General features: G+C 43.5%; 1 protein-coding gene across 1 annotated transcript in view; it reads right to left on the reverse strand.

Moving 5' to 3' along the window:
* Positions 1 to 23,233, reverse strand: part of FLT3 (fms-related tyrosine kinase 3) — a 102,480-nt gene that overhangs the window by 19,051 nt on the left and 60,196 nt on the right. The window contains exons 12-19 of the mRNA XM_006832042.1: positions 12,668 to 12,771; positions 10,940 to 11,048; positions 10,056 to 10,234; positions 7,709 to 7,815; positions 7,489 to 7,621; positions 7,297 to 7,401; positions 3,522 to 3,632; positions 178 to 331 (exon numbers count right to left, since the gene is read on the reverse strand). Coding sequence (XP_006832105.1) covers positions 178 to 331; positions 3,522 to 3,632; positions 7,297 to 7,401; positions 7,489 to 7,621; positions 7,709 to 7,815; positions 10,056 to 10,234; positions 10,940 to 11,048; positions 12,668 to 12,771 — 1,002 coding nt within the window. The remainder of the gene's footprint in view (positions 1 to 177; positions 332 to 3,521; positions 3,633 to 7,296; positions 7,402 to 7,488; positions 7,622 to 7,708; positions 7,816 to 10,055; positions 10,235 to 10,939; positions 11,049 to 12,667; positions 12,772 to 23,233) is intronic.

Below are 23,233 nucleotides of genomic sequence, written 5' to 3' on the forward strand. Positions count from 1 at the left end.
AAAAGGAAGTCCCGTGACTCGAGAATAATAGGAAAGCTACGCCTAAAACGGTGTTATGTCTTCCAACACACAGACCCCCAGTGCTGGCCTTTCGAAACTGGCCGGTTGGGTGGTCTAACCAGCATAGTCTGGTGTTCTGTGATGCATAATTAAGAAACCTTGGCCCCCATCTCTTACCTGGGATTTGGATGTGATTGGAAAGTGGGATAAAAACTGAAATTGTGTTCCTTAAAAATCTCCGTCCATGTCCGGTGGAATTTTTCTCTTTTACTTCTGAGATAGGTGAGAAGATCGCCGTACCAACAATATTCAAAAATCAGGTAGACGGGTCCTAAAACAGGTACAGGTTCACTAGGGGGGTTGGAGTCCCCAAGTTACTTCCAGCAGAACCTGGGAGGGCTCAGTGCTCCTCCGATGCCAAGGGAGTTCCCAGGGGGCTTCAAAAAGCATGTGGACAAATGGAATGAAAAGGTAATGGAAGGTCTCCATCAACATTTTTAAGCTTCTAGTGCTAACCCTACACAGGGTCGCTATGAGTCAGAATCGACTCGACGGCACTTAACAACAACAACAAATCCCTTCTTAGACTTTCAGGTCCACCTCAGCTTTTTGCTCAACATTCTGCCTTTCACTTTAGCTCTCGTGATACAAGCAGCCTCACCAATAGCCCCGGACTACCTGGATTCCCCAGTGTGCAACTGGGGCAAAGATGCTAGCTGATTGTCAACAATGGCCCATCTTGGAGGCTTCACTGCTTGCCTAAGAAGGGAAAACCATATAACAACCCCCCACTTAGGTTCATTTTCTTTTTTCTCTTCTTTTATTATCATTTGTGCATGGTGCCCAAGGGACAGTATGCTTCTGAGCACATTTGAGGTTTTCCTGGTGTGGCGCTGTGGGTTAGTGCGGCAGACTGCAAAGCCATGTGAACTGCAAGGTCAGAGGTTCAAGCTCATCAGCTGCTCCTGGGAAACCCTACGCATGGTGGCTATGAGTCAGAACCGACTCGATGGCACTTAACAACAATAACAACAACAACAAGGCAGAAGTTAATCAGAAAGCAAGTCCCAGGGCAGTGCAGGGTAAGCTTAGGTTTACTTGTGCTAATTTACTAATCTGTAGTACATACTTTCACTTTTTTTAAAAAAACCACATCAAAGATTCCACTTCTAGGTATGGCTTGGCCTCTGTCTCCCTCCCGACCCCCTAACACCTTCCCACAGCTTCAAAGCTTCTTTCAGAATTGCAATTCCTAACAGAGAGGGGAGTACTTAGTGTGGTTAAAACCATGTGAGTAAGCAAGCACCAGTAAGCCCGTGCTTACCTTGCTTATGGGGTAATTCACCGCTGCCTGAGAGATGGGGAAATGAACTTGGAAATCCCGTCTGGACTGTGCCTTGCTTGAAGACAGCCCACCTGAGGCACCACCCAACTCCCCTGCATTTATGGCAGCCTTCAGCTGAGTAGGCAGAACTAGACACCCCATGATGTATTTGCAGTGTTATTTGTTAAGTGGAAGTTTTGAGAATTTTGTGAAGCATCTCACTACAGTGGGTAAGAGAAAGTGGTACTCTTCATAATGAACCACTTGACTTAAATACGTCATAGACAAGGGTCTTACGTCACAAAGTACTGCTGCTGGGATTCCAGGTCATACAATATTGACCAGTTTGTTGTTACAACAAACAAAACATGTTTAAACACGTCTCTGCAATCAGTAGATGGCTTGTCTTAGTCTCCCTGTTGTTGTTAAGTGCTGTCCATCACTTCCTACTCATAGTGACCCTGTGTAGGGTTTTCCAAGATGCAGCTGGTGGGCTTGAACTACCAATATTAGCATTAGAAGTCCAGTGCTTATTCTACAGCACCACACCAGGACGCTTAATCTCATTGGGGTGACTTCAAAAAAAGGTCCAACCAAAATAATGACTTCTGAGTGGATCTGCTGAGTCAGTTCAGTTCAGAGTAGAGCGATCAGCTCAGAAGGTTATGGGGACTAGTTTCTGGGATTTCAAAGAGGCATTATTGATATATGGAGCTCTGGTAACGCAGTGGTTACGAATCGGGCTGCTAACCTCAAGGTTGGCAGTTCGAAACTACCAGCAGTTCCATGGGAGAAAGATGAGGTTTTCTGCTTCCGTAAAGATTTACAGCCTCGGAAACCCTGTACAGGGTCACTATGAGTTGGAACTGACTCCATGGTACTTAACAACAATGATATTCTTGATATATTTTCTCAGTGGACACAGATGATCATGGGAACTTATTAGGGAGCAGTCAGAAGAAAATTGACAGCTGCATTGGTAAGAAAAAGTTCAGGAAAGTTACACTGAGGCATTTTTTTTTCCATCACGACAATGCACCTGCTCATTCTTTGAAGTTAGCCAGGGCTGCCTTATGAAAATTTCATTGGAAAACCTTAGCCTGTCTACTCTCCAACCCTGAATTTGCCCCCTCAGATCTCTTTTTGTTGTCCAAACTCAAAGAACATTGAGAAGAAACATGATTTGAGTTCCTCAAGGATGTCAAAACTGCCATTTTGATGTGATATAAAATGAATCACGCAGAATTCTTCAAGGAAGGGTCAGAGAGATGGAAACACCACCTTCAGACGTGCCTAAACTAGATGGAGGGGATGTTGAGAAACAGTAGCTTCACATTGGATACTTTTGTTCAATAAAGGTGTCTATGATTTTGCAGCAATGCTTTTCAACCGACCCTTACATGTGTTTGTATGTGTGAGATACACACACACACACACGTGTATTGTTGTTTACTGCCATTAAGTCAGTTCTGATTCATAGCAACCTTGTGTAGGGTTTCCGAGGAGCAGCTGGTGGTTTGAACCACCAACTCTGTGGTTCAAACTGACCTTGCGGTCTAGTGCTTACCCTATAGAACCACACCAGGACTCCACATATACATGTATATTGCTGTTGTTAAGTGTTGTCGAGTTGGTTCTGACTCACAGCCACCCTGTATATGGCTTCTGAGGAGTAACTGGTGAGCTTGAACCACTGACCTTGCAGGTCAAACGACCTTGCATCACACTAGGACTCCATATACATGTGTTGTTTGTTGTCCTGTGCCGTCGAGTCGTTCCTGACTCATAGCGACCCTGCATAGGATTTGTTATTGTTGTTCAGTGCCGTCGAGTCAGTTCCAACCCATAGTGACCCTGTATAGGGTTTCATAGGAGTGAATGGTGAGCTTGAACCTCCGTGCGTGGTTCAAACCAACTTTGCAGTCCAGCGTATTAACCCACAACGCCACACCAGGAGACTTACGTATATACAGGGGGCTTCAAAATGTGGTGGACAAATGAAATTCAAAGAGAATGGAATTTGTTCCACTGCTTTCTGAAGCCCTCTTGTATATATAGATAGCGAGAGACAGAGACCACATTCACATCTAATTCTGCTTGGGTTTGAGGGCCCACTGTGGTTGAGAAGAAAAGAACAAATATCCTCTCTGCACTATAACACCTCTGAGCAACTGTTGCAGGTGGAAGTGGGTTTTACCTGACAAGGTGCATGCTCCCAGCAGATTCACAATATTCTCATGGCTTCCCAGGTAAGTCATCATTTTCAGCTCCGACATGAGAGCCTCCTTTTCAGAGCTGTCTGCCTTGTCTGTGAATCCAAGGACACATAACACATGACATGCCCGTAAAGAATGAAGTCATTCCTTCATTCAGAGCAGATCCATATTATTTATGCCTATTGTTGTTGTTGTTGTTAAGTGCCGCAAGTCTGTCCTGACCCACAGTGACGCTGTATGGAGTTTCCAAGGAGCAGCTTGTGAGTTTGAACCACTGACCTTGTGATTCAAACCGAACTTGCAGTCCAGTGCTTATCCTACAGTGTCACACCAAGACTCCTCGTCTAATAGGTAATGGAGATAAAAGAGATATCAAGGAGAAAGACAGATAGGAATAACTTATTGTTGTTGTTAAGTGCTGTTGAGTCAAATCTAACTCATAGTGATTCTGTGTAGGGTTTCCAAGGAGAAGCTGGTGACTTCAAACCACCAACCTTGTGGTTCAAACTGACCTGTGGCCCAGTGCTTATCCTACAATGCCACACAGTGATATTAGAAAGAGGACAGTTTATTAAGTTTCTGGTTTGCCTAAATGTATGGAGTGTGGCTATTCAGTGGTGCCAGTTACCAATCAGAGCCCTGGTGGCACAGTGGTTAAGGCACCTGGCTGCAAACCAAAAGACCAGCAATGGGAACCCACCAGCCCCTCCTTGGGAGTAAGATGTGGCAATCTGCTTCCATAAAGATTGTTTTGTTGTTAAGTGCCTTGGGTCAGTTCTGACTCACAGCAACCCTGCATAGGGTTTCTGAGACTGTAAATCTTTTGCAGGAGCAGAAAGCTGCATTTTTCTCAAACGGAGTGGCTGGTGGGCTTGAACTGCCAACCTTGTGGTTCGTAATTCAGTGCTTATCATATTACAGCCTTGGACACCCTAAGGGGCAGCTCTTCTCTATTCCATAAGGTTGCTATGAGGCAGAATTGACTAAAGTGGGTTTGGGTTTTTGGTTTGTTACCATTGACTGAGAAATACAGCACTATGGAGGGTCAGCTTGGGGAGCTTTAATAATCTGAATTCAAGGGATTTGGGGGAGATATTCAAGCGTTTGGGCAGATGTATGTGAAGCTCTCAAAGGAGAAATCCTCCTGAGAACCACTGGTCCACCAGGTGAAATGTGGATGGGTAGGTCAGCTTGGCCTCTGTGAGCAAACAGGGTGGAAAAGGAAGAAGACACAGGAGGAGGACTGGGGCACTCCATGCAGAAAGCTGGCTAGACCACGATGAGCCAGCAGAGAGCTGGGAGAAGCCATCGGGAAGGCAGGAAGAAACCCTATGCAGGCTAGAAAACTTTAGCAACATGGAAATCAAAAGAAGAAAACGTTTTGGATGGAATCCACAGTCATCGGTCTTGATTTGTGCTGAACAATAATCAGCATGAGGTCTGGAAACAGCCCTGGGATGAGTTCATCCACCTGGTGACCACTGTGATCGCTGAAGACCTTAGCAAGAGGCCGTAGGTAGAGCGAAGGGGCCGGATGGAGCAGTGAAGGGGAAGACAGGATACCCAGAGCTTCTACTAGTGTTTTTACCCCAAGTCTAGAAGTCTTGGTGTGCTGTGTGTTAAGCATTAAATAACCAATTAAAAGGTCAGCGGTTTGAACCCACCAGTCGCTCCACTGGAGAAAAGCCCTGGTGATCTTCTCCCACAAAGATGACAGTTTAGGAAGCACCATGGACAGTTCTTCTCTGTCACATTAATGGACTAGAGAGTGCACCACCACCACCACCACCTATGACAGTTTAGGAAGCACCATGGACAGTTCTTCTCTGTCACTGAATGGACTAGAGAGTGCACCACCACCACCACCACCTAGAGTCTATGTTAGTAACGTAAGAAACAACATCTCCCTACAACAACGACATCTCCCATGTTACTGTTAAGTGCTGTCGAGTTGGTTCCGACTCATAGCGACCCTGCATAGGGTTTCTGAGGCATGGCTGGTAGGATTGAACCGGCAACCTTGAGGCTAACAGTTCAGTGCTGATCTTATAGTGCCACACCAGGACTTCATATCTCCAATAACAAAGAGAAATTCAATAAAGAGAATGTTAGGAAACATAATTACAGAAAGCTTGTAAGTCCGTCTTCAACTTATAACTGATTGGAATATCTAAAAGGAATATTTAGAATTTACCCAGTGAAATAGGCCTCTTGTGGAGCCTTTGTAGTGGATAGGCCCTTAGGTGGAATCCTGAGCCCCATCCAGAACCTTCTGAGGTAGGAAATTTCCACTAGAAAGGACAAGCAGACCAACCTGGAACAGCTAGAGTGACAGAAGACACTTCCAGAAAGAAACAGCAGTAGGAAAAAAATCAAAAACAAAAACGACAATTTGATTGGCTACTATAAGAACAAGCAAGTTGTTCACCGGGCAGCCATCAAGGCAAGTAATCAAGTCCCTTCAGGACAAACCCCCGTCCAAGACTGAAACTCAAAGGAAACACATTGGTCTACTGGTGAGTGGAAGAGGGGGGGAGGTAGCAATGAAGACATGGGTTGAGTTTGACCACATTCCATTAGATTCCTGTCAACCGGGAGATGAGAGAGAGAAGAGGAAGTGCTGGCTGGTCTGAAGTGTGTTGAGACCTGGGGACTCCTGAACCCATGGACAAGGACGTAGCCATGGAGGGCTAGAGCTGAGAGTGAAGCATCCAGCTGATATTAAGTGAGGGGAGATGCATAAGAACACCCAAACTTGCAGATAGTACTCATTTGAACTAGCTTCTATGGCTTGATGATCAGAACTCAAATAATTCAAATTTAGGCCAATAAAGACATTTGATAAAGGAAATAAGTATAAATTGCTACAATTTGATGACTTTGACCTACACTAATGGAGGTAGTAGCTCAAAATACCAATTGAGGGGGAAGGAGTCTTCACATCAAGGATTAACCATATCCCCTCTGTACACAGGGTTTATAGGGATGGGCAACTTAGATATTGGCTACCTAAAATGGGAGGGCTATAAAGGCATACAGTGGCTGGCTTACAAGTTTTCAAGAGGGAGTTTAGTTTCAGAGTGTGCGGGAGAAGGTAGAGTCCCAACTGAATAGTTTTCATCTTGTCTAGATAGGTCTGATGAAAGGATATGGGGATAAGATTCTTATGATTCAATAGTGAATAACTGTTATCATGACTAACTGTGACTGTCACAACCTTTACACAACCTATAAAGGTATAACTTTTGTAACAAAAAGGAGGGAGTAGTTAATCTTACATTCTAGGAACCTAGGACCATCCAGGGAGAAGAGCACAAGCAGAATGTGGGACCCTATCCAGAGAAGCAGCGACACCAGAGATGGAGGCAGAGATGGGGACATGGATAGAGGGAGCAGCTGAGGACTCTAGACTCATGGAAAGAAAGAGTGGGTGCTGGCAGGCAGGAGGCAGGCTTGCAGAATGTGTCCTTTGGTTGTTAAAACAATTATATATTCTTGCATGTTTTTGTGCACATCAAAAAAAAAAAGAGGGAATAGAAGCAAATACTGTTAACCGATGATATATGGAGGGGATTGTAATCATTGCAATGAAACAAAATAGGATAGGTTGAGTGCAAAACCAATTTTATCCCATGTAAACTATTACTCAGTTTACAATAAAAGCTTTTATGAAAAGAACCGTGGAAAAAGGGAAGTTAGGAGATTCTGCCTCCTGTCTTTGCGCACCAGTGTAGGTACTGTCCGACTTGACCGTACCTTTCAGCATTTTAACTGCAACCTGAATTGAGACGCCAGTTTTACAAATCCCATAGGCTGTTGCATTCATCACTTTTCCAAAAGCACCGGATCCCAGCACCTTGCCTAGGAGAGAAACATCGAGAGTGCATTTGAACGCTCTCCCAACAGGAGGGAACTGCTACAGAAGTATTGGCCACAGTTTGTGCTTACCAAATTCTAAATTTTCTCTTGGAAACTCCCATTTGAGATCATACTCAAAATCTCTGAAGTCAATGTAGAAGTACTCGTTATCCAACGAGCCAGTTACCTGTACCATCTGCAGCTGGCTTTCATACCTGAATTGCTATAATGATGAGAGAATGAAATCATTAAGAACAGGGCAATTCTGCAGAAATAGGAATCAAGGATGAATTCTGACCTTTGCTTTTACCTTTTTGTACTTGTGATAAAGTAGCAGAGTTAAAACCACAATAAAGGGAAGACAGAGTCCAATTGTTGCGTAGAAAGAGATGTTGTCTTGGATGAAAGTGAAAAGACCTAAAAACAAGAACACCACGGAGCACTGAGTGACAATTCCTGATTGTATCACAAGTTGTGGAGTTTTGTTGTTGTGAAGTGCCATCGAGTCGGTTCCGACTCATAGCAACCCTGTATAGGGTTTCCGAGGAGTGGCTGGCAAGCTTGAACCACTGACCTTATGGTCCAAACTGACCTTGTAGTCCAGCGCATTAACCTAGAGCACCACACCAGGACTGGCTCAATATGATCTCCCTCATCCTTTTTAGTAACCATTATTTTCAGTTCTTACTCATACTCCACATCAACATTACTCCCCACAGAAAATCAGGTCATGTTCACATGAGGACCAACTGAAAAGTTGTTTCCTCTCTAAGAAGTGTTCAATGTTTCTGAACACATTAAAAAGTAGAAATCATTTAGGAAGCTTAAATGCATACTGCTAAGTGAACAAAGCCAATCTGATCAAAGCAAAATAGTTTGTGATTCCAACTATATGGCATTCAGAAAAAGACCATAAATGAAAATAAAAAGATTAGCAGTTGCCAGGGGCTGGGGAAGAGAGATGCATTTGGAGGGCAGTGAAGTTATTCTATATGATATTGTAATGGTGGTTACACAACATTACGCATTTGTCAAAACCCATGGGAATATACAACACAAAGAGAGTGACCCCCAATGAAAGCTGTGGACATTAATTAATAATCAGATATCAATAATGATCCATCAGCTGTAACAAATGGATCACAAGAATGCAAGATATTTAATAACAGCAGAAACAATATGGGGAGAGAAGATACATGGGAACTCTACAGAGATTTCTGCACAGTATTTCTATAAACCTAACACTGCAATGGGGAGCATGGTGGTTCTGTAGGACAAGCACTGGACTGTGAGTCACAAGGTCCATGGTTCAAGCCCACCAGTGGCTCCACAGGAAAAAGATGAGACTTTCTGCTCCTGTACAGATTTATAGCCTCGGAAACCCTATACAGGGCTGCTGAGTCAGAACAGACTCGACAGCACTTAACCACAACAACACTGCACTAAACATCTATTAAAATTTTATTTTAATTTTAAAAAGTTATTCATTAGTGTTCTAAGAGTTACATCTATTAAAAATCACAGTATGTATGAGGGGGTTTCAAACTGTTGGTAAAAATAAAAGAAATGGAAAATCATGGACTTTTTCATGAACTTTTTGAAGCCCCCTGCCCCCCTTCTAAATATTAGATAAGAGAGGTTTGTGTTTCCTCTATGAAGATATGTGAATGTGAAGTTAGTTTAGGAGGCTGGTGATTCTACACTATTATTGTAGGCATTTGATACATTTGAGTTATGGTGTTGGAGGAGAATATTGAAAGTGCCATGGACTGCCAGAAGAACCAACAGATCTGTGTTAGAAGAAGTGCAGCCAGAGCGCTCCTTGGAAGCCAGGATGGCCAAACTTCATCTGTCATACTTCAGACATATTATCAGGAGGGATGAGTCACTGGAGAAGGACATCATGTTTGGTAAAGTGGAGGGGCGGAGAAAAAAAGGAAGACCCCTAGCAAGATGGGCCGGCACAGTGGCAGCAGCGATGGGCTCAAATGTAGCAATGATTGTGAAGTTGCCCCAGGACCACAGTGTTTCATTCTATTGTGCATAGGGTCGTTATGAGTCATACCGACTCAATGGCACCTAACAACAACAACAAACTGTAGGCGCCTAAGTTTCTGAACAGTTGAGCTTCAGGAGCTCTAAAAAATGAAAAATTACAGGACAATGTTATTGTGATTGTTAAGTGTTGACAAGTCGGTTCCGACTCAAAAAAACCCCGTATAGGGTTTCAGAGGAGTGGCTGTTGAGTCTGAATTGCCAACCTTGAGATTCAAAGCCACCTTGCAGCCCAGTGCTTTATCATGCAGTGCCAGGCCAGGACTCCACAGGACAATAGGCTCAAGGGAAATAAGGAAGATGAGGGAGATGCTAACCACGTGCTCATTTTCTGTAGGATTTAACCTTTCAGTTGCTGTCCATGATGCATTCATGGTTCTTCCTAGATGACTACAACTCATGATCATGCTATCCTAAGTAAGAGGGGCTTCACACTGAGCTACAAAACAGCATAATGACAGGGGGATTCTTGTTTGACTCACACACTGAATCTACTCCATTCTCTTGGGAAATTCCCCCAAAGAGAGATGGCAGCAGGGACTAACTTGTCAGTGGGGGATTCCTGCCAGTGTCCGAGTCCAACAGGAATGGTTCTGGCATACCTGATGACTTTAATAGGATTGTTTCACAAGAAGAACCCATGGAATTGTATGCACAGCACGTGACCGGGAAACCCATCACGGCCTTGCTGATGTTGAGGGTGCTACTGGATATCCATTGTCCAAACACTTTTCTGTGAGTCTTCTTATTCCAGACCCCTTCTGTGATTTCTTCTGTGCAGCTGAAAAGGAGTAGCAGATGGAGAAGTTGGCTGGTTGGGCTGGCATCAGGGTGGAAGCTAGGGTTTCAGTAAGTGAGCTTTAGTCACAGATTAATCGATTATACCAAACCCAGTACCACTGAGTTAGTTCCAACTTCTAGCTACCCTATGGGATGGCTTTACTCTCACTCCTCCTGGTTACATTTATACCTTGTCCATCGTTGCTGTTGTTAAGTGCCATAGAGTCAGTTCCGACTCATAGCAACCCTGTATAAGGTTTCTGAGAGTGGCCGGTGGGTTTGAACTGCTGACCTTGTGATTAGCAGTCCAGTGCTCATCTACAGCGCCTCACCAGATCTCTGCCCATCCACAGACATTTTGTTTTTCTTTTTAATCTTAACGTAGGCTATCTATAACTAAAGCAAACTCACTGCACTCAAATTGATTCTGACTCATAACACCTCTAGAGGACAGGGTGGAACTGTTTCATAGGCTTTCTGAGACTGTCAGTCTTTAAGGAAGCAGACAGCCTCATCATTCTCCCACAAAGCAGATGTTGGGTTATCAGAATCAACCTATGACCGTTGAAATGATGACTGCTTCCAAAAGGAAGCATTTTTAAGAATTCATCATTTCTTCTTAAACTGCACTCATGAAAGGGTCTGTACGGCACAGAGAGTGGGTTTCACATCCTTCCGTCACAACAGAAGCCAATGTTCCTATTACTTGGAAGACTCTTCTGAGCACTTCTTCCAGGTCCAAGATGGCGGTGGGTACCCATCGGAGGAACAAGAGGCCTGGCTCGCTGATGTCTCAGCCAGCACTTGAGGTTTCCCTGCAGAGAAGAACATGAAATAAGGTCATGTAAGAGAAACAAAGACAAATGAAGTTCTGATACATGCCACAACACAGATGAACCTTGAAACGTGATACTAAACACAAGAAGTAAGACACAAAAGGAAAAATACCGTAGGATCCCATCATATGAGGCATTCCTCAACCTTGGATATAACCAAGTTATGTGACTCACACTTGGAACCATTCTTTTAAAAAATGTCTTTTCATTAGTGACATGGACCATATACAAGTTGGTGGCACAGAATTGACTGATGGCATCTGTAAATTTATATGGAATATTTTCAATTCCCAAAGACAAATAAAGATCAGATTTATAAAGATAAGGGAGAAAACAAGGCAATGATAATGAAAACTTTAGAAAAAAGAGAGAGAGAGATTTGACTTACAACAGAGTGGTAGGAACAGAACCCCATCATCGATTGGGGACTACCTGCATCTAGAATAACCAAATACAGGAAACAAAGTCTTCCTAGTGATTATTAGAGATGGAGGGAAGGGGAAAGGGAACTCTTAGGCTTGGGGGCACTGAGCTTCCATTAAAGGTGGTGGAGACACATGGAAATGAACAGTGGAAATAATTGCAAACATGAACATCATCAGTGCCACTTGGATGGAGCCTGTGGAAAGCGTGGACGTGGTCAATGTTTACTTCGACAGACATTTGGGGTGGGCAGGGTTGGGGGTCCCCTTCCTGTACTGGGTTAACATGTGGACACGGCTGGTCCCATGAGAAAAGGATCAACAAAACACCAAAAAGTACACAGCAAAAGTAGAAGGTCCTGTCAGTATAACAAAAGATTGAACAATGAGCCATAAAATGCACTCTTGATTCGGCTACGATTTACTCTTTAATGGATAAGATGCCTACTTTGGATTTCTTGGAGTCTCTGAGTTATTGGACTGTATGAAAAAATTATATATATATATGTTGTTGTTAAGTGCCGTCAAGTTGGTTCCAACCCATAGTGACCCTGTATAGGGTTTCTGAGGAGCTTTTGGTGAGCTTGAACCTCAGACCGTGCAGTTTAAATGGCTTTGTAATCTGGCACATTAACCCACAGCACCACACCAGGACTATATATATATATGCATGAAGTTGGTTCCAACTCATAACGAACCTATATAGGATTTTCAAGGCTTTAAAGGAGCTCTGGTAGCGTAGCGGTTACGAATTGGGCTGTGAACCACAAGGTCAGCAGTTCGAAACTACCAGCCACTCCGCAGGAGAAAGATGAGGCTTTCTGCTCCCGTAAAGATTTACAGCCTTGGAAACCCTGTACAGGGTCGCTATGGGTCGGAACCGACTCGAAGGCACTTAACAACAACAAATCTTCGTAGAAATAGCCTCAACTTTCTCCCGCAGAGCAGCTAATGGGCTAGGACCACTGACCTTGTTCACAGTCCAGTGCTTTCCATATGGAGCCACTGTGTTCCTATATATGTACATATATGGAGTCCTGGTGTGGTGCTGTGGGCTAATGCGCTGGACCGCAAACCAGTTTGGCAGCGGTTCAAGCTCAGCAGCCAAGGCTCCTTGGAAACTGTCCCAGAGGGAGTTACAAAATAGAAATGAACATTTCTGATGGTTTTACTTACTTTTTATATGCAACGTAAATGTTTTTGTGAACTCAGCATCATCATTTTCAGCATGGAATATATATTCTCCTGGCTGGTGTCTGTGGTTGCAAAACTTAGATATGCTGTTTGAAAAAGAATTAAAGAGAGACTTAGCCCAATTCTTGCAGGAGATGCTGAAACGAACAAAAGTGTGCGTGGGAGGAGTCGTCCTTCAGACACTGACCCACTCCTTGAAGTTCAACTAACAAGGAGGCGTCTGCATTCTAGACCAACCATTGTTACTCAAAGTGGTATCCTCTGGGCAGACATCAGTAGTATCTGAGAACTTATTAGAAATGTACATTTCAGGCACTGCCCCAAACCTATTGATTCAGAATCTCCATGTGATTCACATGCACGGTATTGTTTAAGGAGCACTGATCGAGGCCAGAAATTCAGAGACACCAGAACTATGCCCTTATACTTTCTGGACTCTTCCCATAACTATGGAAGACCCTCCGGAGGTGAAGCTTATCAAAGACTTCATTTTACTTGGATCCATAACCAACACTCATGGAGGCAGCAGTGAAGAAATCAGATGATGTATTGCATTAGACAAATTCTGTTGCAAAAGATTCCTTTAAAATATCAAAGAGCAAAGTTGTTACTTGGAGGACTAAGGTGCACCTAACCCAAACCATGGCATTTTTAATCCCCTCATACACATGCAAAGGCTGGGCAATGAATAAGGTAGACCAGAGAAGAACCGATGCCTTCAAATTATGGTGTTAGCAAAGAATATTGAAAGTACCATGGACTACCAAAAGAATAAACAAATCTGTCTTGGAAGAAGTGCAGTCAGAGTGCATCTCGGAAGTAAGAATGGTGTGACTTCGTCTCATGTGCTTTGGATATGTTATCAGGATGGAGCAGTTCCTGGCAAAGGACATTACGCATGGCAAAGTCGGGGGTCACTGAAAGAAGACCCATAAGAAGTTGACAGATGAGTGGTGGAGCTAGTTACACACAGTGTGATAAGTACCAGGGGGTTTCAAAACGTCCATTTTGAATGGAATTCAAAGATAATGGAATTTTTCTACCAACTTTTTGATGCTCCTGGAATAGGGATCCCTAGTGGTGCTGAGGGCTAAGCACTGGGCTGCTAACTGGAAAGTGGGCAGTTCAAACCCACTAGCTGTCCCTCAGGAGAAAGATGAAGTCATCTGCTTCTTAAGGAACCCTATGGGGCAGTTCTCTGAGATACTGACAGAGAATCAGCAGGCTGGGTTTGGGTTTTGGGTGATGAGTACTAAGACATTGTTTGTTGTAGTTGTTGTTCAGTGCTGTTGAATCAGTTCCAACTCATAGCAACCCTATGATAGGGTTTCCAAGGAGGGACTGGTGAATTTGAACCACCGACCTTGCAGTGCAAATCAACTTGTAGTTCAGTGCTTTATCCCACAGCGCCACACCAGGACTCCAAGGCGTGGTTAGTGCTGTAGAATCAATTTTGACTCATAGCGACCCCATGTGACAGACAAGAACTACACCTTGGTGTTTTCTAGGGATTCCTGGTATGGAGCTATAGGATCAGCACTGGACTTCAAACCACAAAGTTGGAAGTTCAAACCCACCAGATGCTCCTCGGACACCTCATACAAATAGGTTGGTTTGCTTAGAGTCGGAACTGACTCCACAGCACCTAACAACAGAAGCAGGTCAGCGAGTCTTTCTCTGAGTGGGTTTGAATGGCCAATCTTTTGGATAGCAGCAAGGTGGTTCAGTGTTTGCACTCCTTCTAAGCTCCATGGTAAAAAAAATACAAGTTCAGATTTGGTGGTTCAGAGCATACAGACATGAGAGTGTTATCAAAGGTTGTTGTTAAGTGTCATTGAGTCAGTTCTGACTCATAGCAACCCTATACAGAGTTTCTGAAGAGCAAGCAGATGGTGGGTTTGAACCACTGACCTTGCAGTTAGCAATCTAGTGCTGATCCAGTATTATCTAAGATAGGGATTGTTGTTGTTGTTGCATGCTGTCGAGTCGGTTCTGACCCCTAGAGACCCTGTAGAGGGTTTCTGAGGAGCAGCTGGTGAGCTTGAACTCGAGGCACCAGGTAAAAAAAAAAAAGAAATAACGGGACAGGATTGTACCCAGAAGTAATCCCTGTTGATCCCAAACAGTGTAGCTTGGAATGCATGTTTGTCTGATACCAGTATTCTGTGCCCTTAACACCTTTGTCAGAAGGCATTTCTGTACGGTGATGAGAAGAAATCATGGAGCCCAAAGGTTAAGTACTCGGCTACTAAACCAAATGTTGGCAGTTCAAATCCACACAGCAGATCCATGGAAGGAAGTTCTAGCAATATGCTTCTGAAAAGATTACAGCCTCAAAAGTCTGTGGGGCAAATCTACAAAAATCTGTGGGGAGCATCAAAAGTCAAAAATCAACTCAATGGTCTCTAACATTAACAATAACAACAATATAGTGATTCACAGTGCATATCTCTGAACTACCAAAGTTTCATCCATTTAAAAGCAGAGCCATTAAGTGTTTGGCTGTTGCTTGATTTTGTTTGTTTGGTGTCCATGTGGGTTAGGCATTGAACTACTAACAGAAAGCTTGGCAGCTTAAAATCCTCAGGAGAAAGAGGGGACTGTCTCCTCCCATAAAGATTTAGTCTAAGAATCTCTTAATAGGGTCATTATGAGTAAGACTCAACTCAGTGGCAGTGGATTTAGTTTTTTGGTTGTTTGAAGAAGATAATAAGGACATTTCATAATCCTGACCTACTTCTGGACACAAGAAGGAAATGGCTGGTGAGGCAGAAGTGTTAGAAAGATTGGGGGAAAGCCAAATTATATAGCCCTAAGGAGCTCTGGTAGCGTAGTGGTTACGAATCGGGCTGTGAACCGCAAGGTCAGCAGTTCGAAACTACCAGTGGTTCCGCGGGAGAAAGATGAGGCGTTCTGCTCCCGTAAAGATTTACAGCCTCGGAAACCCTGTGCAGGGTCGCTATGAGTCGGAACCGACTCAACAGCACTTAACAACAACAACAACAAGGGAGTAGAAGAATGAATGTAGTTACACACGACTTCCGGACTTCAGGAAGACAGACTTCAGTACTCCAAGAAAAGAAAGACCATCATTTCTAAAGGGACCATATGATTCTCAGTGTGCAATGGCCAAAGGCCCTGAAAGAAAGAGGATAGGACGTAGAAAGGAAGCCAGGGAGCATGCTCAAAGCGTTAGTCAATATGGTAGAAAAGACATTATGAATACACCCACCAACTCATAAACATGCATACCAAAGTGAAATATTCTGTCAGTTTTCAGAGTCCCTGAGTGATGCAAATGGCTAACATCCTTGGCTGGTAAACAAAAGATTGGAGGTTCAAAGCCACCCAGCAGTGGTTCAGAAGAAACGTCTCATAATCAGCTTTCGAAACATCAACCATTGAAGACCCTATGAGTCACTGTTCTTCTCTGATGGAGTCACCGTGAGTTGAGGTCCACTCAGTGACATCTGGATTACTTTTCCTCTCAGTCTTTTGTAGTGCTGTTAATAGCTTGAAGGAGCCCTGGTGGTCCAGAGGGTTAAGTATTGGACGGCTAATTGAAAGGTCAGCAGTTTGAACCTGCCACGGGAGAAAGATGAGACTGTCTTCTCTCATAAAGACTGACAGACTCAGAAACCCCAGGGAGCAGTTCTACTCTGTCCTCTCGGGTCATCAAGAGTTGGACTCAACTCGATGGCTGTGGGTTTAATTGTTTAGGCAACACCACACCTGAAATGTCTCTATTCTTTTGACTAATTTCCATGTAGGAAGTTGGTCACATAGTACCTTGAAGACAAGCAGTCTATGGAGACCATGTTATCCCTCACTGCCTCCTGTTAGTAAGCGTTAACCTTGTTAAGAGCATCAACCACGTGGCTGAACCATGGCTGAGATCCCAAGGGGACTCACCAGCTGGGTGCTAGGGAGATTCAAATCTTTGGGTTTTTCTAAAATTGCCCAGCTGGTCTCAGATTGGGAGCTCTGAGTTTACAGTGAAATAATATCTCAGTGACTAACATGATGGATTCTTGTGACAACATTCCAAGGGTTTCCCCTGTCTACAATCAAAATGACATTTTTAGTTTCTATTCAGTACCCACAGGAAAGGAGTTGAGAAAACCATTCTTTCCAGTGGATTGGGAAGTAACTTTACCATAAAGTCAAGTCTGCATCATTGAAAAGGAAAGAGATTATCAAAGGTTAACCATAAAGCAAGGAGCTCTGGTAGTATAGTGGTTACAAATTGGGCTGCTAGCCTCAGGGTCAGCAGTTCAAAACTACCAGCTGTTTCACAGGAGAAAGATGAGGCTTTCTGCTCCCATAAAGATTTATAGCCTCGGAAACCCTGTACAGGGTCACTATGAGTCGGAACCGACTTCACTGCACATAACAACAACAATCATAAGACAGGGAGTAGTAAGCATGTGCTGAAGAGCCAAGGAACCCTTGGATGAATCATGAAAACGAGAGAAGAATCAATGCATTTGAGTTACAGTGTTGGAGAAGAAAATTAAAGGTACCATGGATTGCTAGAAGAAACAAGTCTGTTGGAAGAAGCAGAGTCAGAATGTTCCTTAGAAGCAAGACTTTGTCTCTCAGACCTTGGACATGTTATCAAGAAGGGCCAGTCCCTGGAGAAAGACATCATGCTTGGTAAAGTGGAGGGTCAGTGAAAAAGAGGAAGACCTCCAGAGAGATGGACTGACCAAGTGGCAGCATCGATGAACTCAAGTGTAGCAACAGTAGTGAGCTTGGCCCAGGATCGGGCAGTGTTTCATTCTGTTGTGCATAGGGTCGTTGTGAGTCAGAGCCAATTCAATGGCACCTAACAACAACAACAAGGATCCCTGGTAAAGCAGTGGGGTAAGCATTGGGTTGCTCACTGAAAAATGGCAGTTCGAACCCACCAACCACTCCATGGGAGAAAGATGATGCTGTTTGCTCTTGTAAAAACTTCGTCTCAGAAATCCTGAAGAGAAGTTCTAGCCTGTCCTTCAGGGTCTCTACGAGTCGGAATTGACTCAGCAACAATAGGTTAGGTTTGTTTGGATTGTAACACCATGCTGTTGTTTCAATTCATTTACCAGGAGTGGACAAGTCTAGGGCAATATACCCATTGAAAACACATCCCAGCAAATGAGGAGGCAGGGTTTCCATTTTGAATGGCCAAAGCATTTGTTTGTACTTTGTTTTTCTCTTACGCATTTTGAGGCTTTCAAAAATGTTGGATGAATTGGTGTCAAGAAGCAATAGGGTTACAATTTGGAACCAGACTGCCTACTCCGGAATGCCAATTCTGCCATTTCCTAGTGGAGCAACAATGGGCAACTTACACAACTACTTCCTGCCTCAGTTTCCATATCTGAGAAATGACGATACAAATAGTATGTACTTCACATGGTTGTTAGAGAGACAGTTTTTAAAATAACAAAACACTTTCCTATAAAGCACAAAACAAACATATTAGATGCATGAAAACCCACTGCTGTTGAGTTGATCCTGATCCCTAGCGACCCTCATTGGGGGGTCTTCCTCTTTTTCACTAACCTCCACTTTACTAAACATAATGTCCTTCTCCAGGGACTGGTCCCTCCTGATAATATGTCTGAAGTATGAGAGACAAAGTCTGGCTACCCTGGCTTCTAAGGAGCATTGTGGCTGTACATCTTCCAACATAGATTTGTTTGTTCTTCTGGCCATCCATGGTACTTTTAATATTCCAAACACTATAACAAATGCATCAATTCTTCTATAGGCTTCCTTATTCATTGCCCAAATTTCACATGCATATGAGACTACCGAAAATAGCATGGCTTGGGTCAAGCACACCTTCCTTGAAACTGACATCTTTGTTCTTGAACACTTTAAAAAAAGGTCTTGCCCAACAGATCTGCCTAATGCAATACATCATGTGATTTCATGACTGATGCTTCCATGAGTGTTGATTGTGGATCCAAGCAAAATGAAGTCCTTGACAACTTCAATCTTTTCTCTAGTTATCATATGTTATTTATTGGTCTAGTTGTGAGGATGTTTGTTTTCTTTACGTTGAGTTGCAATCCATACTGAAGGCTGTGGTCTTTGATCTTCATCAGTTATCTTAAGTCCTCTTCACTTTCTGCAAGCAAGATTGTGTCATTTGCATATCACAAGTTGTTAATGAGTCATATTTTTAAGTGGATACAGTCAGATTACAAAATGGCACAATTAATTTCAAGTGTATATATACATGTCTATATTTATATGTGTCTATCCTCAGAAACCCTGTACAGAATCGCTATGGGTTGCAACTGACTTGATGACACTTAAAAAAAAAAAAACAACCATCATAAGTATAAGACTCCTGGTGTGGAGCTGTAGGATAAACAATGGACTGCAAGGTTAGTTTGAACTGCAAGGTCCGAGGTTCAAATTCACCAGCCGCTTCTCAGAAATCCTATACAGGCTTGCTATTAGTCGGAGCCAACTCAACGACACTTAACAACAACAGCATCATACACAAAAGGAACCCGAGTTGATCTTGCAGTTCAGGAGTAGAGGACCCTGGGACATCAAAGGGGAAGAGCGGGAGCAGAGTGTGGGACCTTATCCAGAGAAGCAGCGACACCAGAGATGGAGGCAGAGATGGGGACACGGAGAGAGGGAGCAGCTGAGGACTCTAGATTCATGGGAAGTGAGGGACTAAGAGCTGGCGGACAGAAGGCAGGCTTGCAGAACGTGCCCTTTGGTGGTGTAAATTATTGTATCTACCTAAGTGTTTTTTGTTTTTTTTTTTAAAAGCTAAAGTGAATAGAGAGAAATACTGTTAACTGATGATACATGGAGGGGATTACAATCATTGTAATGAAACAAGGTGTATGATTTGTTGAATGTAAAACTGATGATCTGCCTTGTAAGCTTTTACTCAATGCACAATAACAACTTTAAATTAAAAGAAAAAAGAAAAGAAAAGAAAGAAAGAAAGGAGATGGGGATAAGACTCTTATGGTTCAATAGTGAATAATTGCTATCAAGACTGATTGTGAGTGTTGCAAATGTAAAGGTAGACATTTTGTAACAAAAGGAGGGGAGTGGTGATCTTGCAGTCCAGGATCAGAGGATCCTGGGACCATCAAGGGAGGAGAGTGGAATGTGGGACCCTATCCAGAGAAGCAGTGACACCAGAGATGGAAGCAGAGATGATGACGTGGAGAGATGGAGTGGCTAGGGCCTCTGGACTCATGGAGGGAGAGGGGCTGTGTGCTGGCGGCCGGCTTGGTTGTTTGAATGGTTATACATTCCTGAGGGCTTCTGTGTACATCAAAAAAAACAAGATATATATATATAAACAGAGTGAATGGAAGCAAATGCTGTTGAATGATGATGCATGGAGGGGATTATAGTCATTGCAGTTAAACGAAGTACAATGAGTGTAAAGCTGATGTTCTCCCATGTAAACTATCACTCAATTCACAATAAAAACTTCCAAAAAAAAAAAAGATAATGGCATTTCTCCATGAACTTTTTGAAGGCGCCTTGTGTTTGCATAGTCTGAAATGTTATCTCTTGTGGAATTATGGGTATTACTTCCTTTTTTTCCTTTTAAAGGGAAATTGAATTGACAGGAGTAGATGAAGGGTATTTACTTGACCTTGTGTGATTGGGCAGGACTCCAGATGTGGCGCTGCAGGATGAATAACATGCTAACCACAAGGGTGGTGGTTCAAACTCACCAGCTGCTCCTTGGAAACACTATTCAGGGTCGCTATGAGTTGGAACCGACTCAACAGCATTTCACAAGAACAACAATGTGACTGGGTAAGTCATTTCACCTCGGTTCCCTTATTTCACACAATGGGACTGTGAGAGTCACATGAAGCAATTTATATACAAAACTTTACGTACCGTCTGGCATGTAGAACTAAACCCACCCACAGTCATTGAGTTGGGTCAAACCCATAGTGAGCCTGGAGAACAGAATCCAACAACTCCATAGAGTTTCTGAGACTAAATATCTGTGGGAGCAGAAAGCCTCATCTTTGTCCCTAGGGTTGACTGGTGGGTTTGAACCACTGACCACTATATAAGGGCTCCTTGGCGCAGAGTAAGGGCTGAAGTAAGTCTTTTTGCATCTCAGTGAGCGGTCCCCTGTGTTGTGGGTAATCGTTTTCTACCGGGTGGGTTCTTTTGGGGGAGAATGAGGCAGGACTATGGTCACAAACAGCAATGAGAGAGACAGGGTCAGGTGGGAGTCCTCCGGATATGATTGTGCTTGATGGTCTTTACTCTCCCTCCTATAAACAACCAAGAATCAATGCCTTCAGGGAGGAAAAAAAAATAGATACATTCCTCCCACAGGCTCGATAAACTTGTCTTTTATCAGCTTGCCTGTGGGGAAAAGAAGAGGCCGTCTGCTCCCATAAAGATTTACAGTCTCAGAAACCCTAAGAAGCAGTTCCCTGTGGTTGTGGGTTTGCATTTAAATAGAGAGAAGAGGAACCCCCAAATGGTATAAACTGTTACTGAAGTCAGCGGCTAACCAAAAGGCTAAAAGGTCCCAGTCCACCCAGAAATGTCTTGGAAGAAAAATCTGCTGATCTACTTCTGAAATTCCGTCACTGAAATCTCTGTGGAACACGGTTCCACTCTGATGCATGGAGAGTCACCAGGATTCAAGGTCAACTCCCGACAATTGTGGATGGGTTCTCTCATTTTGTTGTTGTTGAGTGCCATCAAGTCGGTTCTGACTCATAGCAACCCTGTATAGGGTTTCCAAGAAGCAGCTGGCAAACTTGAGCCGCCGACCTTGCAGTCCAGCGCATCAACCCACAGCGCCACACCAGGATTTAAAATACTAACAGATGAAAAACTGAGTCATTGAAGCACCTATGGTGCACAGTTCTGCTCTGACACACATGGGGGCGCCAGGAGTCCGAGTGAACTTGGCAGTAATTAGAACAAGTCAAATAGTCTCAAAATGTGGATCACAAGCAGGTTGCCAGGACGACTGGAGGGTTAAAGTGAATAAAATGTAAACACATAAAGGTGAGCCCTGATAAATTTCCATGTCCTATTTGAGGAAGTGAATTGGAGAAATGAAGCTCTGAAGGTACGGAAGCAGCCGAGAACTGGCGCACACACCGTGACCACACCAGGGCCTTTTCAGCACTACTGTTATGACTGTCACAGTGACAGACGTAGATAGAGGTGTACCATTACAGAACTGCTAGTTACAGATGAAAAACCCCATGCCATTTTGCCTATAAAATCACCTCTTTCAATAGCATGAGTAAACTACTGTGTGTCGCATATACAATGCAGTTAAATTGTTGACTCTCCATGATAGACCAAAGGGTGCTCACTGAACTATTCTTTCAGTGTTTTTGTAAATTTGAAACTTCTCATGATAAGAAGTCAAAGAGAGCTCAGATTCCAATATACATTGCCAGCCCCCATCTCAACACATTTAGAGCACACACAAGTGTGAGCCAATTTCTTGGTGCTCACATTTGTTCAATATTTTGAGCGTCTTTTTTATGGTGAAAGTTCCATCTTTTCCTTGGGGTTGTGTATCTGGGGGCATCATTATCACCAAACAGCCTTGTTGTTCTTCAATAACTTTTTAAATAAAATAAACACTTATTGTAGCACATTGTGGTCAATGGTACGTGTGGTCTTTCTAGAGCCAAGGGGCTTTCTATTGACTCATCTTTGGTCCAGGCCTATGCACACTGAGTTGCTGTCCAAAGGCAATGAGGAACTCGTTATTTATCAAACAAACACTTACTAATCATAGCACTGGACGTAGATAGAGAAATAGCAGAGCACCTATCCTTGTGGGCCCTGTATAGGGTTTCCGAGGAGCAGCTGGTGAGCTTGAACCGCCAACCTTGCCGTTCAAATGGCTTTGCAGTCTGGCGCATTAACCAAAGTGTCACCAGGCAATTATGTATGACAGAGTAAAAAACATCACAGGTGCTAAGGTGCAGCTACTGCTCTCTCCACGTGCACAAGAAAGAAGAGTGATGAGGACTGAAGATGCTTAGAATCAATGAGTGGCCTAATGAACCATGTGACCATCAGTGTCCAACACCCTGAGACCAGAAGAGCTGCATGGTTCCCAGCTACCACTACCAACTGCTCTGAAAGGAATCACATTAGAAGGTCCTGGAGAGAACGGGAGACTGTGGAACAAAAGTCAAAATTATAAAAAACAAACTGTGCTGACTGGTCAGAAAGAGACTGGAGGAACCTGAGCCTGTGGTCCTCAATCTCCCTTCAGGTCTGGAAGGGAACTCATCTTCATGGACCAAGTTCCAACCAAGTGGTGGATAAGTATATAGGGGGGACAAGGGCACTGGTACGATAAGCTCACCATGGAATTGTCAACCACTGATGATTTAAAAGGGCAACATTTACCTGGTGACAAGGCTCAGAGGGGGTGGGGAGGAGGGTGGAATGGGAATAGGAAGTACAGGGAGGAAGTGGGGTACATGTTGTTCTATGGAGGGGATCGCAATCATTAGGATGAAACAAAGTGTGTGATTTGTTGGATGTAAAACTGAC

The sequence above is a fragment of the Chrysochloris asiatica genome, unplaced genomic scaffold (genome assembly GCF_000296735.1).
Source record: "Chrysochloris asiatica unplaced genomic scaffold, ChrAsi1.0 scaffold00005, whole genome shotgun sequence".
NCBI classification, from domain to species: Eukaryota; Metazoa; Chordata; class Mammalia; order Afrosoricida; family Chrysochloridae; genus Chrysochloris; species Chrysochloris asiatica.